At 37.5% G+C, this 19,407-nt stretch overlaps 1 protein-coding gene across 4 annotated transcripts in view; it reads right to left on the reverse strand.

Annotated features, from left to right (window-relative positions):
- Nucleotides 1–3,037: 3,037 nt before the first annotated feature.
- The window catches only part of scaper (S-phase cyclin A-associated protein in the ER), a 118,923-nt gene continuing 102,553 nt past the window's right edge, over nt 3,038–19,407 (reverse strand). For all 4 annotated transcript variants that reach the window (XM_081356196.1, XM_081356194.1, XM_081356197.1 and 1 more), the window contains 3 exons: nt 7,497–7,688; nt 4,131–4,179; nt 3,038–3,815 (listed from right to left, as the gene is read on the reverse strand). In XM_081356196.1, the coding sequence (XP_081212322.1) occupies nt 3,721–3,815; nt 4,131–4,179; nt 7,497–7,688 (336 nt within the window). In that variant the 3' untranslated portion in view covers nt 3,038–3,720. The remainder of the gene's footprint in view (nt 3,816–4,130; nt 4,180–7,496; nt 7,689–19,407) is intronic.

Here is a 19,407-nt window from a genome sequence, read left to right on the forward strand (position 1 = left end):
TAAACAGAAAGTACGGAAATTCCAAAGCAGCGATGTTATGGCAAGCCAAAACAAGGCCTTCCACATGTCCCGCTCAAGCTTCCTGTTTGAAATACGTAAACACAAAAAACCTGCCATAGTCAGGCGATTTTATAGAGTCTTTATGAAATAAACTATGTCTGAAAATCTTGCACTGAGTTGTTAGAGGTTCTCTATTCAAAATCTAACAGCGATTAGATACGAAAATATAGGATAATATAGGTTACTGAATTGATGTTAAATCTTTTACATCTACTATTTACAATCTATGCAGTTTTCCTCTGCACTGAGGTGTTGTGTGAGACGCAAAAGCGCATTCGGTTTGTGAAAGTGTTGATTCTGTTTGCAAAGACGACAGACAATAATTCAATTAAACAAATAAGCTTATACTCACCAAAAACGTATTCATTCACTATTAATTTGCTAGCTTGTAAAAAATACTTTGCTTCAGAAAATTAGCCTACATGCAAATATAGCCTACCACGTAGGCTAATTTGAGAACGCATGGTCTTCTGTTAAAATACACGAATTCTAAAATATATGCTTAGAAATAGGCCTACTTAAAAAAAATAAAAATAAAAAATAGGCATATCTTTGATGATTTTTAATCGCTAAACTGTGTGCAGATCTGATCCGGATAACGCCCCATTAAATCGAATGAAATTAAGAAAGCTTAATTGGATTGAAATAAAACAGCTCTTCTTCTGAATGACGACGGGTTGGCGACATGCAGCGCTTATGATGGTTGCTTTAGGGAGAAATAACGATTCAGATGTCATGGCCAGAGGTCAAAAGCCGCATCTTGGTTCAAATTCCGCCACTAATTTAATAATTTAGGTCTAATTAAATAAACGCACGCTTAAGTCAAGTTCATGTGTGTATAGAACAAATCTTTAAAGTCTTTACTAATTACAACTCTCCCCTGTCTGTCATTTTAATGTGAAATGTCAAAGTATTTAGCTAACCTTTAGTTTATAAATCGAAACCTAAAACACATCTGACTCCTAAACCAAACAACTAGCCTACATGTCCCTTTATGGAAATGCCTTGTCATTTTATACATTCAAGCTTAATTTATTCCTTACAATTAATTTAAAACTGTCACAATATTCCAGCTCAAACCTTTAAATACAACGAAATAATCTATATCCAAATATATGTTGATGCTAAGAACAGGCAAACGATAAACGCATTCGGAGCTTTTGTAATTTCACTGCAAGAACATACAATAGCCTAAAAAATCGTATATTTTGTTTAATAAAACAACTAAATTGGCAAGACATACGAAAGTCAAAGTATAGGGGGAATAATTACGGTATAACGATACAAAATGTTACAAAATTAATTTTAACGTATAGGCTACACAAAATGCAGCAAAATAACTCGACATTTTTCTTGAACACAAATCGAATTTTCATTTATTTATCTTTTTTTATTATGATTAAATTAAACAAACAAGCGGCATTTAAATAAAACCTCGAAGCGTTTTATCATGAATAAAAACCCGTCATATAATAAAATAAGTCTGAAATTTGCCATTGCATCACATTTTTATTTTAGACATATTCCCACTCTGAGAAAAGTAATTTTGTCAAAAATAAATAAATAAATATATTGTTAATTGTTATAACATTGTTATTGTATAAAAAAAACTTTAGAATGCATCATAAAAAACGCGTTTCTTCTTCATAGTCGCGTTTCTTATTTAAATTCAGAAAATAAGAGAAACATTTCAGTGAATGCAAGAGACATTCAGACAACAGATTTAGCAATCAAATTCATGATTCATTAACTGACAGGACGGAAAGGGCCACAGCGTTCCTCTGTTCCTCTGCCAAAATCACGAGAACGTCGAGCTCTCAGATGGTTTCGGAATGGCAAATAACGGAATGGTCTATAAAAACAGCTCCCATTCAAGTTGTCACATATACACCCACTTCCATTTCAAAGCCCATCATCTAGATCTCACATAAAATGCATTTATTTTACTGGATTGAATCTAAAAGCATTGTTTAAAAAGAAAAAAAAGTGTTATTTCACTTAATGAAAAGATTTGGTGTAGAACTGAAGTTCTTATGAACCTGGAAGTCAGTCTGACCCAGAGGCTCCAGTGCATGTTGACACAGTCATGCATTGAGTGACTCACTCAGTGAGTCACACAGGTATAGTCAAGAGTGTGTGTGTGTGTGAGAGAGAAGGATGGGACTGAAGAAAGCGGGCTGTTTGTGGTGCCCCGGGGCCAGCGAGGACCCTGGTTATGTGGCCACAACCCTTTTACAACAACCCACATTTCAGGTTCAGCTTCACTGCATTTCACTGTAAAAAAAAAAAAAAAAAAAGCCTTAAATTAAGTACAAGCAACTTAGATGTTTGAGTAATTTCAACTTAAATTCCATTAAACGGACTTAATAAATGCATAAGCTCTCAATTAAAACTTTTTTTTTTTTGGAGAAATGTTCTTATAAAATAAACAAAATCACAATTATGCATGGGAGTATAAAATAATGTGATTGTACAATATTTTAGAATCTAAAAAGTCTGAGATCACATTGAGGGTCTGAGATTCTAAATGTAATTTAAACCTGGAAGAAAACAAAGTTGTAGGATTTTAAAAATGTTAAGCAAAGAAACGTTATGATGTCAATTTATAAAAAATAATTCAGATGCTGCATTGTTTCTAGCTCTCTAATCACATGAACAAACCTGAACTCCTTTGTATACAGATGGTCTTGCTTTCATTGAAGCTCACGATGCTCTTTAGATCGTCTCAAATCATGCTGGAGAACACGATCATCAGGTTTGACAAACTTCATGATTTTAAGGCAAAAGGGAGTCAAACCAATAGACATTCTAAACATTTTACGTTACATTTTTGACAAATGATAAATGAAAACATTTGTATTAAAAAAACAATTTCATTGCAATTTCATCTCTGACTTTTGAATCCTGTTGGTCCAAAAACATTCTGGTAAACAATATTTCATCCTCTGTTACAAATGAAAGAATAACTTCGATTGAGCAGTATTAAATATTTTATTAAACTCATCCGTTTCTTAAATTAAACTTTTAAGTGCTTCAATACACTGGGAAAACGACAGAAAACAGGTTAACAAGGAAGAAGCGTTGAAATAGTGTATAAATTACAGTATAAAAAGCAAACAAGCAACGAAACACAACAACAAAAATTCAAAAAATCATGTCAGCTACAGGAAAAAATCTTCCTCTTTATGCATTGAAAAATATGAAACATGAAAACCGACGGATGAGGTAACTCGTCATTCTCCCTAAATTAAATGAGGGCTTCAGTTTATTCTACTTCATTCCCCACTATCTTTTTATTTACAAAACAACAGAATATCAGCCAAACTCAACCATTATCTTTTGTGAAAAACAAGAATCACTGAATGTGTCCAAAAATGTATTTAAGGTAAATCCTGTAAACATTCTATTGCTCATAAACACGTGTATGACAAGTCAGTTTTTTTTCAGTGTGCTAATATATATGCTAATATACAGTTACTGGAAAACCACTAGGAATGACTCACTACTGACTGACGGCTTCGATGGAGGTCTGATGACTGTCTTCATTTGTACCCTAAACCCCCTCCAGAACAGTTCTGCATTGTGGAATATGCATTAGGTTTCAATGTCAATGTGTGTAATGTGCTTCTGTAAATGACTGCACTCCTTCGCTCACTCCTCCTACTTCTTGAGGAAGAACTGAAGTGCGGAGTCCCACTGGTCTCTGGGGAAGCGGTTGGAGAGCTCGCAGTAGTTCAGAGGAGCCCAGACCTTTTCTGATGGGGAAAGATCAGAGGTTTAACACTGACACAGGAAGTAAAGCATTGAATCAATGCCAGACAGAAGGAGCCTTTCGTGAGCAATAAAGCCATTTATTTTTAACTAATGCACTTTAGAACAGAATATGGGGATTTCTGGATCCATTTCACCATTGTAAATATTTAGACAATTAATCTAATTTAAAATGTATATTTAAGCGTAATTGAAATATATGTCTAAAGATGGATATCGTCAGTCGTGTATGCAAAGATATATTAAGATTTCATATGGATGACTTGTTTTTCCTCAAATTTGGCGAATATAGTTCTCACCTGGCTGTGAAGCTTTGCTGTCCGATTGGTTCTCATTGGTGGCACAGTCCTGGATTACACAAAATGAACAGATTTCATTATTTATTCCAGTTGGTGATGCTCGTGGAGCAAAACATTCTCTTATCCCAGACATATATTCACTATGGAAGCTCGTTTCCAACACTGAGCAAAAAAATAAAAAGATATAAACTCGTAATTGTGAGAATAAAGTCAGAATTGTGAGAAACTCATAATTGTGAGAAAAAAGTCATAATTGAGAGATATAAACTCGTAATTGTGAGAATAAAGTCATAATTGCGAGATATAAACTCGTAATTGTGAGAATAAAGTCAGAATTGCGAGATAAACTCATAATTGTGAGAAAAAAAGTCAGAATTGAGAGATATAAACTCGTAATTGTGAGAAAAAAGTCTGACTTGAGAGATATAAACTTGTAATTGTGAGAAAAAAGTCAGAATTGTGAGATAAAAACTCGTAATTGTGAGAAAAAAGTCAGAATTGCGAGATATAAACTCGTAATTGTGAGAATAAAGTCAGAATTGAGAGATAAACTTGTAATTGCTATAAAACTCGCAATTGCAAGTAAAGAGTCAGAATTGTGAGATATAAACTCGTAATTGTGAGAATAAAGTCATAATTGTGAGATAAACTCATAATTGTGAGAAAAAAGTCAGAATTGAGAGATATAAACTCGTAATTGTGAGGAAAAAGTCAGAATTAAGAGAAAACCTTGTAATTGCTATAAAAGTCGGAATCGCAGGAAAAACGTCAGAATTGAGAGACATAAACTCGGAATTGCTATAAAAGTCAGAATCGCAGGAAAAACGTCAGAATTGAGAGATATAAACTCGCAATTGCAAGTAAAAAGTCAGAATTGCGGGATATAAACTCGTAATTGTGAGAATAAAGTCAGAATTGCGAGATAAACTCATAATTGTGAGAAAAATGTCAGAATTGAGAGATATAAACTCGTAATTGTGAGGAAAAAGTCAGAATTGTGAGAAACTCGTAATTGTGAGAAAAAAGTCAGAATTGAGAGATAAACTCGTAATTGTGAGAATAAAGTCATAATTGTGAGATAAACTCATAATTGTGAGAAAAAAGTCAGAATTGAGAGATATAAACTTGCAATTGTGAAAAAAAGTCAGAATTGAGAGATATAAACTCGTAATTGTGAGAAAAAAGTTAGAATTGTGAAATGTAAACTCGTAATTGTGAGAAAAAAGTCAGAATTGCGAGATAAACTCGTAATTGCTATAAAAGTTGGAATCGCAGGAAAAACGTCAGAATTGAGAGATATAAACCCGTAATTGTGAGGAAAAAGTCAGAATTGTGAGATGTAAACTCGTAATTGTGAGAAAAAAGTCAGAATTGAGAGATAAACTCGTAATTGTGAGAATAAAGTCATAATTGTGAGATAAACTCATAATTGTGAGAAAAAAGTCAGAATTGAGAGATATAAACTTGCAATTGTGAAAAAAAAGTCAGAATTGAGAGATATAAACTCATAATTGTGAGAAAAAAGTCAGAATGGTGAAATGTAAACTCGTAATTGTGAGAAAAAAAGTCAGAATTGCGAGATAAACTCGTAATTGCTATAAAAGTCGGAATCGCAGGAAAAACGTCAGAATTGAGAGATATAAACTCGTAATTGTGAGGAAAAAGTCAGAATTGTGAGATGTAAACTCGTAATTGTGAGAATAAAGTTAGAATTGCGAGATAAACTTGTCTGAGATTGCTACAAAAGTCGGAATCGCAGGAAAAATGTCAGAATTGAGAGATATAAACTCGGAATTGCGAGAAAGTCAGAATTGCGAGAAAAAAGTCAGAATTGCTAGTTATAAACTCAGAATTGCGAGAAAAAAGTCAGAATTGCGAGTTTAGTTTAGTTTTTGAAAAAAAAAAAAAAAAAAAAAAGTATTCCGTGGGGAAAACAGGCTTCCGTAATTCGCATACAACTAAAAGTAAACAATTTGTATAATGATTCCCCTGAAAAGTGAAACACTGTGCATTGGCTGAACCAATAGGGTTATTTAGGGGCGGGACAATTGCGTTTCGACCAATGAAAGATGGGATCATCTTCAGATGGGTTCAGAGAAGTCCGTTTGAAAAATGGTTCTTTTTTTTGCCATTCAGTTTGGCTATGCAAATTATTACAAACTTCAGATAAAATTATTTAAGGACCAAATTTCCTTTTTATAAAATTTTGGATAAAGTGGATAAAGCTTTTGTCAATCTCAGCAACTGATGTCAAGATGCAGGACCTCGTCAGTCTTTCCATTGTTTGAATAAGATGACGATTCCCTGTCTTTGTTGGAGTAAGAGCTAATCTCTCTGTAAGTAATGGCAGCGGCGATGTAGTGTGGAGAGCGCTGTCAGGAAGAAGATGAAGGGAGAGGGTGTTTACTGGAGGCTCAAGTACTGGCAGGTAAATCCACTCAAACAGACAGAGGAAACCATCCATCTGAGTGAAGGAAGCTGCTTCTTTTAGGGGGGTGTTGGGGCACTGGAAACTAAAAGGTCATGGGTTCGATTCCCAGGGAATACACCAATAACTTAAATTCACTCTAAGTCGCTTTGTATATAAGCCAAATGAACACGTTTACAATGTAATTGTATCTCACAATTCTGACCTTGTTTCTAGCAACTGGGTGAAAAAAAAAGAAAGAATTGCGTGATATAAAGTCGCAAATGGAAATTAAAAAGTCAGAATTCTGAGATAAAGGTTTTTTTTTAATCAGTGGTGGAAAAAAGCTTCCATAATTCATGTATAACAAAAAGTAAACCATTTGTACAATGATTCCCCTGAAAAGTGAAACGCTGTGGATTGGCTGAACCAATAGGGTTATTTTGGGGGGCAGGACTATGTTGTTTTGACCAATGGAAGATCAGATAAGTGTTCAGAGAAGCTTGTTTGAAAAATGGTTATTTTTAATTACTGTGTTTCGATTTATAACTGTTCTAAAATATGCTATATGTTCACTAGGATATGAGAAAGCTATTTTAAAATATCAGAAAATTTTACATTTTGTAACGCATATATTGAATTTTATTGATGAATCTACTAGGAACATATTTGCAAAGGTTTCTTGAGTAAAACGTAAGTGGAGTTGTGTCCATCCAATTTGCAAATTTACGGGAAAAATCGAAATACCGCAAGAAAATTTGCGAATAAACTGACGCTTTAATCCCATGTGTTCCGAGATTTATTCAGTAAATGTGTTTCCAATCACTGAGCTGTTTTGCAATTGCAAACTGCTGTTCGTGTGAACACACTCCTTAATAGCAGGAATAGAGTTTGAGGACATGTTCGTGAAACAAAGTGTGAATTGCACGAGTGACGGTGTGTATGAAGGTGCGATTTACCTGTATGAAGGTGGCCAGCAGCACACAGCTCATTTCCTGTTGCAGGATGACCTTGTTCTGCAGGTTATTGTAGCAGGCGCAGATGAGCGAGGGGAAGAGCACTTTGATGAGTCGCGGGTGGCTGAAATACTGGAACGGCAACTGACACAGTTTCTGCAACACGCTGGGCTGGCGGCCAGACTGCACATTCACCTGGAACACACACAGTGACAGTGCGTGCGCACACACGCAACCAGTGAGGCCAAAGCCACAGCCAGCTGTAAATCAACCCGCCCCTCTCTGCCCGTCCCACACGTAAATCTGCCACTAAAACAACACACAAACAGCCATTAAGAGGAGAAATAGAGGGCAGTGCCTCCCAGCGCACAATTACACTCCATAAAACACAGACAGGGATGCCTCATCCACTTCTGCTGAGCGTGTACGCTGAACACACACAGGTTTAGATTTGCCCCATGGGAGGACACACTTGAGCTCCGTTCCAAAACCTAGTGAGCTCCCTCGCCCGCTTTCCACTTCCTACCTAGGCAGCATTGAAATGGACATAGATCCTCATAAGTGACAAATTTGGAACATTTTGTATAGGTAGTGACTCACGTTACACAAATTGCGCGCTGGAGACTCAATTTGGAACTGATTTCAATCTGCTTGTTAAGTCTGATGTCAATCGTCACTGTTTCTGTAGTCTCAGCCCCAGACGTCACAGACGTCTACATATGGCACAAGTAACTGGAAACATTTCAGGATTTTCTAAGTCGTCATCTGATTGGTTGAATTCTATAGGATGACCTGGAGACGTGTTTCGTGTTGCCGTGATGCCAAACCCCCTCATGGAAGAAGAATGCTATAGTGTTTACAACTGTGACAATGAGCGCTTATCAGGATCAACTAAACGCTGGATTTTCAAAAGTATGTGAAGTATGTAAAGTTTGCGGCATAGACTCTTTAAAATACGTCCAATAGTTTTACACACTGGTCTGTTATATTACACCAATGTTATATTCTAACACCCCTAAACTTGACGTGGAACAAAAACTGTGATTGGTTGCTTGACATGTCAGTAAGACGGCTTCTGGGCGGTCCTTGGCCAATGAAAGCTGCTATGGAGTCCAGACCTGCCGTCAGTCTGAAGGTCTGGCTATGTGAGACTATCAGATGCCAAAACCAAACAACAAACACCACCAAAACACACTACGGAAAAATCTTTATCTCCATACTGAAATCTCAGATGGCCAAACCATGATTTATCTTTTAAGAATTGTTAAAATATTTGTTTCCAGGATGCGAATAGTGCTCATAAATGGCTGATGAAATAGTATTCTCAATTGAAGGAAGTAGAGACCAAGTTGATCCAGAATTTTTTTTCTTAAGCGGATAGAGTTTGGCGCCAGCATGTTGCTATGCTAAAAGGCAAAGCTCCATATTTTGACAAGTTAAAAAAAAAGCACAGAAATATTGGCTAAAACAGTCCATTTAAAATGGCGCTGAACTAATTTTTTTTATCAACAAAAGACAATTTTGAATGGAACATTATTTTGGATTTATTTTTTCACTGAGCTTTCACTGATGCATTGTTTTATCCACAAAGGACACATGTGACGCTGCCTTAGAATCTAGCCAAAAGAAGGTTTTTCGAGGTACACCTTTGCGTTGGAAGCACAAAATGATGGCCTGCATATGTACCTACGAAGATATTTGACGAAACGACAGGAAACTGACAAATGTTGGTTGTTCACTGAGGTTCATGTCACTGCAACCTCTTGTCACAACCTTTGAGAACCATCTATTCTATATTAAGGTCTATAACATGCTGAAATGCATGTTTGTGGGTCAGGTTTTTGAGTTGAACCTTGTGCAAAACATGCAAACAAGCCCAGTTCCACTTTAATAAATGAAGTAATACCAGTAATGGTGTTTGTACCGGGTGTATAGCCCTCATTTATCACTGCCTTCAAATCACACCGTCAAAATCGGCCCACCCCTTAGAATTAAAACCAAATCACAGCAAGCCTGGACTGATTAAATGCAGTGCCTGGGATGGGAAAAAACTAGGCACAGCCCCTAAATGCTACAAGCTTCCGACTGGTTGGGGAGCCTGGGAAGGCCCTCATCTCCCAGGAAGGGAACCAGAGAGTTGGGAGGTCAGCACAGTAAATCCTGACTAGAGGGATTTGGGGGAGAAAGATGAAGAGAGGGAGGGGGCGTTAAACAGTCCCTATTACAGGTACACACATCCGTCCATTGCTGCTCGGCCCCAAATGCAAACCATAAGGGAGGGGAGTGACGTTCCCTGGGAAAAGGGTGACATAAATTACCAGGATTTACAAGATTTTAAAAATACTCTAACAATACTCTTTCCATTGCATTCTCCACTTTAATAATACCCCTCAAGGGTTTAAGTGCATGACAAACAAAGAGATAACTCACTACTTTTATCATTTAAAAGGTGAAGCGCCTTAAAATGTAGTTATACGGCAGTGTTCAAAGGCTTTAGGTCCATGTCACTCTGTATCAGGAACTGTTTAAAGATGCCTGACCAAAACAAGTAAAACAAACCACAGTGGAGCCCTTTAATGGTACTCAGAGTTGGAGTGAAGACTAGTCCGGGATCGTCCGGCCTCAGATGACCATCAGAAGCTTTTTGCAGGGTTGAAATTAATGCTCTTGCTCTGCTACTATGGAACAAATGGTGCAAAACATCTGGTTGTTTTCAGCGTAGGAGCTGTGTAGTGTCAGAACGGTGGGTGAGATGAAGGAGGGTCTTTTTTCGGCCAAACGCAGAGAGTACAGAATCAATCTCTCCCATCAGTTCTGGACAAGACTAGGGAGTTTTAGAGATACTGCTGTATTTCTAATCATTCATGAGACTGGTCAAAATTACAATGCTGCAGACACATCGGGTACCCGTTTACCTCATGGACCCTTGGCACCTTCAATGGATATTCAGATCCTTGGACCAATTAGATTACTTGTCATTCAACAAGCTGATAACATGCAAATGAAAGTAAATAACTTCTCAAAGGATGTTCTATCAGTGAAACGATTGGGAAGTTATCATACACATTGTCAATATGTTGATTTGCCGCCTTAAAATCAGTATTTATAAATTTCGACTGTTATCTGCGTTTTGTTGTACATGTAAACACACTCAATGGGCTTCATTCATAAAACAAGCAGAACAAATTTGTGTTTAAATCATTCTTTCCCAACGTGAGAGAGTACAAGTGTGTGTCCATCTGTGGGGGTGGTGGGTTTTGTGGACATTCCGCCCACAAATCACGCAGCCATCTCATAATCCGTCAGCATGCGGTGCTTCATCTTCACACAACTAAACAATGAGTCCCCCTCAAGTGTCCACTGAGGGGAGACGTACAGCACTGAGAGAGCAGAGGTTACCTACCGCCCCAACCCAGGCAATGAACTCACCCGCCTCTCCCTGGCCGAGAGAAATGACCCTGCCCCTAACCGGCCCCAAACTTGGATTAAGACCTCGGCCAAGTCCTCCTGTACCAGCGTCTGCAGAGGTATCCATTCAGCAATTGACACCATAAAAGCAACGGCAGGCGTTTGAACTTGCGATTCCGGAGCGATCCCTCCCCCGCTTTAACACAGATGGCCATAAAGAAAGGAAGAGACAAGGCCTAGTGTCTAGTGTTGGTCTTAAGTAGAGAGCACTGGAGTTTTCATAAAGTGCCACGCTTTTACGGGCGGCCCATTACATAACTCCCGGCCTGTCAACTGAAAACAAAGGAAGCATAAAGTTAACGCAGTGAAACGCAAACATGCACACTACGAGTGGCTCAAGGTGAAGAGGAAGGAGACCTGTGGGCCAGGGGTTTGTTCTTTGATGAAGACTTGATAAGACGGCGGAGGAGAGACAAATGCCAACAGTAAAATAGATGGCTGTTAGGTTGTGTGGAGACATGCCGATAAAAAAAATAGACGATAGAAATTGTGAAATGTATTGTGAAATGTGTATTACGACTTTATCCAGGAAATAAAATGATTTCTGGGTTACTGTACTAAGTATTTCTTTTAATAAAGGAAATAAATGATGAATTTTGGAAGTTGGCCATTGAGAATTATTACAAACATGACCGTCATGAAATCTAATTTACATGAGGAGGGATGCCACATTTACATAGAAATAATAACTAAATCTATTCGGAACTGAAACCAAACTCCAAAGGGCAGAATATATTTTCATAATTTGCCCCCAAATATAATGTCCCTTTTAAGGGACTCCATTGCAGCCATATATTTGAACTTCCTATTAAGCTGACCCAAGAGAAACAAAACTATGTCTACATAAATAATAAAATAATTGTAATAAATTAGAATAAAACAAAGCAGACTGAAAATGTCAAAGTATATTATTATTTAAATTTTTATTTATTTTATGTATTATTATTTTTTTTTAACTTATTTTAGGTTTTTAATACTTTTTTCAAACAATGGATGATGAGTTTGCTCTATTTTATGTTGTTTCATAATTGCCTATATTGCATAGGACTATAATGCTAAATAGGTTTATAGTGCATTTTATCCATAATTTCTGCAAAGTTCAACGTGTTAAGCAAGATAAAATAGGCGACATTGGACTTAGTTTATTATTTCAGATGCTTTTTTTAAAAACTACAATAGAAAAATGTATATATTATATATCAAATTTAACCCACCAAAGTGGCTAGTAGAAGTGACTGCGTTACACGCCACTGCTGAAATCCACCCGGGTGTTAATGTCAAGCCCTGCTTGTGCATGAGAAAGCTGTATGGACATTGAAATAAATCTGTGCTGCTTTCGTGTACAGCGTAAAACTGGCCTAAGTGTTGTTTTTCAATATAAATGGGAGGAGATGACGCAAGTGTCCCATGCTGCCAAGACACCTCAGCAATTTTTCGTTGGACCAGGGATGTCCGCTCTTTCAAAACTACAAATCTATGGCTCTGCCTTAAAGATGAACCAAACCGAGAGGATGAGAGAATGTTCACGCCACTGATAAGACAGGAGGTCTGCCTACATACTAGGATGCAAAGAGAGCACTCAGAAGAGGAAGTTATGGCTGAAAGGCCTTATCTGAACAACGCCTACCGCCCCCTCTTAGCCATCCATCCAGACAACCTGACGGCGACTGGTACACGGGCGTAAACATAAAATTAAAAGACAAAAAAAAAAAAAAAATCAGTTGGTTTTCATCTCTCAAAAGCAGAAAGAATGTTTCTTTGTCATGAAAACGTCTCCGCTCGCCAGTGTATTGGCAAAGGATCACTGACTCACTACTGTTTGCTTAATAAATCAAGTGTCATCTTCGATCCTGCGAAAGATAATCTTTTCTTCTCGAGAAGACATCCGGACCTGGATCATGCTCAAACACAGCATTAGTTGCAAATGGAGCCCTAAACTCTGAAAGATTTATGGGCAAACAAACAAAATTAAACGGACGAAACCCGGAGAAAAACGACAGAACGAATTAACAGTGTGTTCGCACCTGAATTCGCCCTTTAGGTAGGTCATAAATATTCCTCACTGCCGTCAATCACATCTGTCCGCAAGATGTGTTTACAATCTCTGTTGCAAGGAAATCAAAGACGTTTGGTGATTTTCAATAACACTATCCCACGGTGGTCTGGGCATTTAATCAAAGAGTGTTGGGTTATCAACCGGGGTAATGGACTGTCGAAGGAGGCGTTTCAACATCAGTTAAACTAGGATTAGAAGCCCAGGAACAACACTAGGGTTTGAGGGCAAAGGAGATAGCCCCGCACTTGTAGGGAAGAATCAAACACGTGAAGGAGAGATAGGCGTAAAAGAAGGGAGTGAGAAGATAAGACAAGTGAGTGTGGTGGATTGGTTCAATCTGGCACTTTTGGTGGTGTAGGGGCTACAAGCTAAAAGGGTTGTTAGCCTTCACCTCGCTATCGTCGCTAAAACACCAAGTGTATATAGATAATAATATTTTCGCCTGGAAGAACCTACAAGATAAAAGTGAGGAAGTTTGATGACTGTCAGGACAGGAGTCCAAACGGAAATGTGAATTATGGCCATTTTAACTTAGAAATGTTTTTTTTTTGCCTTGTTTAATTTACATTAACAAACAGAATCAACTAAATATGTGAGCTAGATTTACTAGCGCTAAGTAATTGTTGGTCCACAGTTTGACCAACACAACACAAAACAAATAAAGTACTCAACATGAAAATTCAAAATGATTAGCTATTCTTATAACCTTGTATGATTTACACCTTAAAACAATAAGTAATTGGTTGGCTATTGTAAAATATATGGGGTTTTTTTTTTTTTATGTTTTAAGTGTCTTATGCTCACCAAGATCACATTTATATGATCAAAATTACAGTAATATTGTGAAATATTACTACGATTTAAAATAACGGTTTTCTATTTTTAAAATGTAATTTATTCCTGTGATCAAAGCTGAATTTTCCTCATCATTACTCCAGTCTTCAGTGTCACATGATCCTTCAAAAAATCATTCTAATATGATGATTTGCCTCTCAAGAAACATTTCCAATTTCTAATTATTATCAATTATTATTTTTTCAGGATTCTTTGAAAGAACAGAAAGTACAAAAGAACAGCATTTATTTGAATTTGTAGAATTAATAGAGTTAATTAGACATTAATAGAATTTTTTCTTTTCCATCACTTTTGATCAAATGATTCCTTGCTGAATAATAGTAAGCATTTCTTAAAAAAAAACAATAAAAAAAAAAAAGTACCGACCCCAAATGTTTGAGCAGTGGTTTATTTGACATCAGCTAAACTACAAAGTCATTTATTTTATGAAAGATTAAGAAGACTTTTTTTTATTTGTATTACCATTCTCTGAAGAATTGTTCACAATAAAACCAGGAATGTGTGTTAAAATAGTAAACAGGCTAAATTTTGATTTAATGTTGACTTTAAACCATATTAAAAATGAATTTCTCTTTGCTGTTGGCCATCATTCAAAAGCCTTTATGCCCCCCTTGAGTACAAACAAACTTCCTATCAGCTATGACTGCATATCTCACACACTAAATGGCTCTGTGTGTGAGGGTCTGAATAATATCCATGTGGAAAGAACAAATGTCCCCCAGTAGTTTTTCCCTGCCTTTATGAGCTGCATTATTTCTCAGATGCACACATGTAAACACAGGCTGGCTGAATCACTGCGAGACAGAGCAGGGTCAGCGCCGTCTTTGTCTTCTGCCAGTGCTTACATTAGTCTGAAAAAGTCAAATATTCCCGCTCCAGTCTCCATTTATCCTGTACGAGGGCCGTGTGGATATACACCAGGGCCCCTGACACTGGCAAGTATCCGACTGGAGAGGGGCGGGGCCGTAGTGCCAAGTTCTACGCTGATGTTTATGTCATTTAATTCAGTCTAAATGTGTTGAAGTGCTTTTCGCGATTGGTTGGTGTTGCTGCAGGCATACTGTATATTTAGTTGATGGGAAAAATAACAAGGAAGAGAAAATTACTCAGTGTGGTTGATTTTGAAATTTAGCAGGCAACCATAGCAGTCATTTTTCTCTGCCTTGTCATTTTCTCCATCAATATAAAAACAATATGTTAAAGACTATGCATAACATTTATATATAGTGTGTGTTCGAAAGTTTTGGGTAGGTTTTATTTTTTTTATTTCTTTGAATGTTGAAAATTCTCTTATGCTCACCAAGGCTACATTTATTTGATCAACAATACAGTAAAAACAGTAATATTATGAAATATTACAGTTTAAAATAGTTTATTTGTCTATATATACATTAAAATGTAATTTATTCCTGTGATCAAAGCTGAATTTTCAGCATCATTACTAAATCATTTCTAATATGATGATTTTATGCTCAAGAAAGAGTTATTTTTTATTATCAATTTTAAAAAACATTTGTGCTGCTTAATAATTTTGTGGAAATGCAACATTTTTCAGTGTTCTTCAAAAGACAATGTGTAAGTCTTTACTGACACTTTATCAATTCAGTGTGTTCTTGCTCAAAATAATTTATTTAAAAAAAAGTCGTATGCACTCTCTCACACACACACACAAAGCGAGAGAGAGAGAGAGATAGAGAGAAAGAGAAAGAGAGAGAGAGAGATGGAAAAATTACAAAGGAATATCAAAAGTAAATAAAAATCAATAAATCAATACATTTAAAAAGTAAAAATCAATAAATAATAAAATAAGAATAATTTAAAGACAAGGAGAAGATAAATGCAGGAAAATCAAGAGCCCATAATAATAGTGAAGGAAACAAAGTGATCAAAAGTGTGTGTGTGTGTGTGTGTGTGTGTGTGTGTGTGTGTGTGTGTGTGTGTGTTAAAAACCCTATTACAATACCAAAGATACACAAATTACATATACATTCATAAAATGCTCAATGTTAGATTACCAAAATGCCACTATATTGCTCAACTAACAATGTAAAATGATGCCACGACTCAATTCCTTAAATCAGCTTGTGATGGGTGACTGCACACATGTAGTAGGTGCATCCAACAATTTTTTCATTTATATGACCTACCAGCAAGAATTTTGGCCAAAACGCATCTCAGCTGAATAGCTTCACAACATTCTTTCCACCTCTCTCCAGTGCACCTGCAGTGTTGGTGCTGTTTTTAATAATAAACCCTGATGTGAGCCAAATGGCAGCATAAAACAGCAGCTTGTGTACTGGAGGGAAGTCACAAGTTTAAAGACCTCGCAGCCTGGCATTTTTCAAATTAGCAAAGTGGGCTGGGAAGATATGAATATTCACGAGGCGTTATTCCCAGCCCGCACGTCGTTTAAGTTCCCCCATGCGAGCACAAAGCCCAATCATCTGTCACGCCCCCCCTTAATTCAATCATCAACCCTCATTCAATTATCCAATATAATATGCAAATCAACCCAACAATGGCCAACAAATGCTAATTACCTACATCAAAATAATTAAATTGGATGGCATGAGCACAGAAGGACTGAACGGCTATAAAAATGGAGGCAGTTTCTTTAATTAAGAGCAAAAATGTTTTAAATTAGAAGCACATAAATTGCGAGGACTCTGCCCCCTCCCTTCCCCGTCCCCCGAGGGGACATTAAGACGTCACGGAGGAGGTTTCCACGTGATGCACGCATAACTAAAACCCGACCGAGTGTGGCGTAGTCACACCTGCCATGCAGTCGGTGGCTTCCAGGTAAACCAAGCATGCAAACGATATCAGGGACTCCCACTTCTTCATGCCAGGCTGATCTGTGATCTGTACTGCCAGGTTAGATCAGCTCCCTCCCCCCCCACCACCACCAGGACTGAACAAAGAACGGGCCAACTGCCAGGCGGAGGATAACAATGTCCGTTCCTACTACACAGTGCAAAGCCAACAGAGGTGGCAAAGTCACTGCATTATTCAACAGCCTCCTTTTGTTGCCATTGTGTTGGTTGTTTGTAAGGAGAAAAGTACACCTGCTCTTGATCTAATGACGACCAAACATTATACACACCTCAGTGACGGGGAGGAGAGGATCTTTTACGGTGCTAAAATAAGCCGTGTGAGACTACATGAAGCACTACTTGCAAATTGTTGTTCATTAAGATTGTTTTGGAAAGTTTGCTAATTCAGTTGTTGTGGTGTTGATTCACATCGATTCTAGATTGTTGTGCAGAGTGATCAGATGCATATTTACGGAGGCCGAGAAAGCTCAACGCACTGCAACTGGGACAACACATGTGCTGCAAATACTCACAACGCAACCAAATACAGAAACACACTGCAAATAATCACAACGCAACCAAACACAGAAACACACTGCAAATACTCACAACGCAACCAAACACAGAAACACACTGCAAATACTCACAACGCAACCAAACATAGAAACACGCTTCAAACAGCCTAATCACAACGCAACCAAACACAGAAACACACTGCAAATACTGACAACGCAACCAAACACAGAAACACGCTGCAAATACTCACAACGCAACCAAACACAGAAACACACTGCAAATACTGACAACGCAACCAAACACAGAAACACACTGCAAATACTCACAACGCAACCAAATATACAGAAACACAATGCAAATACTCACAATGCAACCAAATATAGAAACACACTGCAAATACTCACAACGCAACCAAATACAGAAACATGCTTCAAATACTCACAACGCAACCAAATACAGAAACACGCTGCAAATACTCACAACGCAACCAAACACAGAAACACGCTGCAAATACTCACAACGCAACCAAATACAGAAACACGCTTCAAATAATCACAACGCAACCAAATATACAGAAACACAATGCAAATACTCACAATGCAACCAAATACAGAAACACACTGCAAATACTCACAACGCAACCAAATACAGAAACATGCTTCAAATACTCACAACGCAACCAAATACAGAAACATGCTTCAAATACTCACAACGCAACCAAATAATGAAACACAATGCAAATACTCACAATACAACCAAATACAGAAACACGCTCCAAATACTCACAACGCAACCAAATACAGAAACACACTGCAAATACTCACAACGCAACCAAATACAGAAACACGCTGCAAATACTCACAACGCAACCAAATACAGAAACACACTGCAAATACTCACAACGCAACCAAATACAGAAACATGCTTCAAATAATCACAACGCAACCAAACACAGAAACACACTGCAAATACTCACAACGCAACCAAACACAGAAACACGCTGCAAATACTCACAACGCAACCAAACACAGAAACACGCTGCAAATACTCACAACGCAACCAAACACAGAAACACACTGCAAATACTCACAACGCAACCAAATACAGAAACACACTGCAAATACTCACAACGCAACCAAATACAGAAACACACTGCAAATACTCACAACGCAACCAAATACAGAAACACAATGCAAATACTCACAGTACAACCAAATACAGAAACACACTGCAAATACTCACAACGAAACCAAATACAGAAACACACTGCAAATACTCACAACGCAACCAAATACAGAAACACACTGCAAATACTCACAACGCAACCAAATACAGAAACACAATGCAAATACTCACAATACAACCAAATACAGAAACACACTGCAAATACTCACAATACAACCAAATACAGAAACACACTGCAAATACTCACAACGCAACCAAATACAGAAACACACTGCAGATACTCACAATACATCCAATTACAGAAATGCGCTGCAAATACTTAGGCTACAACAACCAAATACAGAAATGCGCTGGAAATACTTAGGCTACAACAACCAAATACAGAAATGCGCTGGAAATAGCACCGACTACAACAGAAATGTTTCAAGGAGACCCAAACAAGTGACGAACCTGGCTGGGACATACTTATTACTCAATGTCTACCGTCAGTGGTGTTGTCGATGACCTGGAAGGTGAGTTTTTTGTTTATTTAACATCCCGATCGCATGTGAGTATTTGCAACACATGTGTTGTCAGACTGATGAGGTTTATTTTAATTTGCTGGTGTTTTTTTTCTATTTGCAAGCGTTTTGTTCAGTTGCAGCGCATTGCAAAATGATTGCAATAGCTGCAAAAAGCTTCAGTGGCTTTGGCAATTTCACTGTTTTTTTTGTTTTGTTTTTTGGCCCTGGCACAAAATGACCAGCTAACATTACTTTACTAATCATATTATCAGCACAGGAAAGTGTGACCAAGTACTAGTCAGGTAAAATCACAATCAATCTGATTGGATATGAGCAGACTGATATAATGCAGACTAATATAATCGGAGGGAAAATGTGTTTCCAAGCATTGTCTTCCTGTCTTAGCAATGGTTACATCCAAAGAAAGACATAAAAAGAATGTCTTGCTCCCGGAAGAACCATTTACTGGATCATCAAGAACTTCAAGGAGAGAAGTTCAACTGCACTGCGCCTGGACC

The sequence above is a fragment of the Scardinius erythrophthalmus genome (assembly GCF_964197995.2).
Source record: "Scardinius erythrophthalmus genome assembly, chromosome: 24".
NCBI lineage: Eukaryota > Metazoa > Chordata > Actinopteri > Cypriniformes > Leuciscidae > Scardinius > Scardinius erythrophthalmus.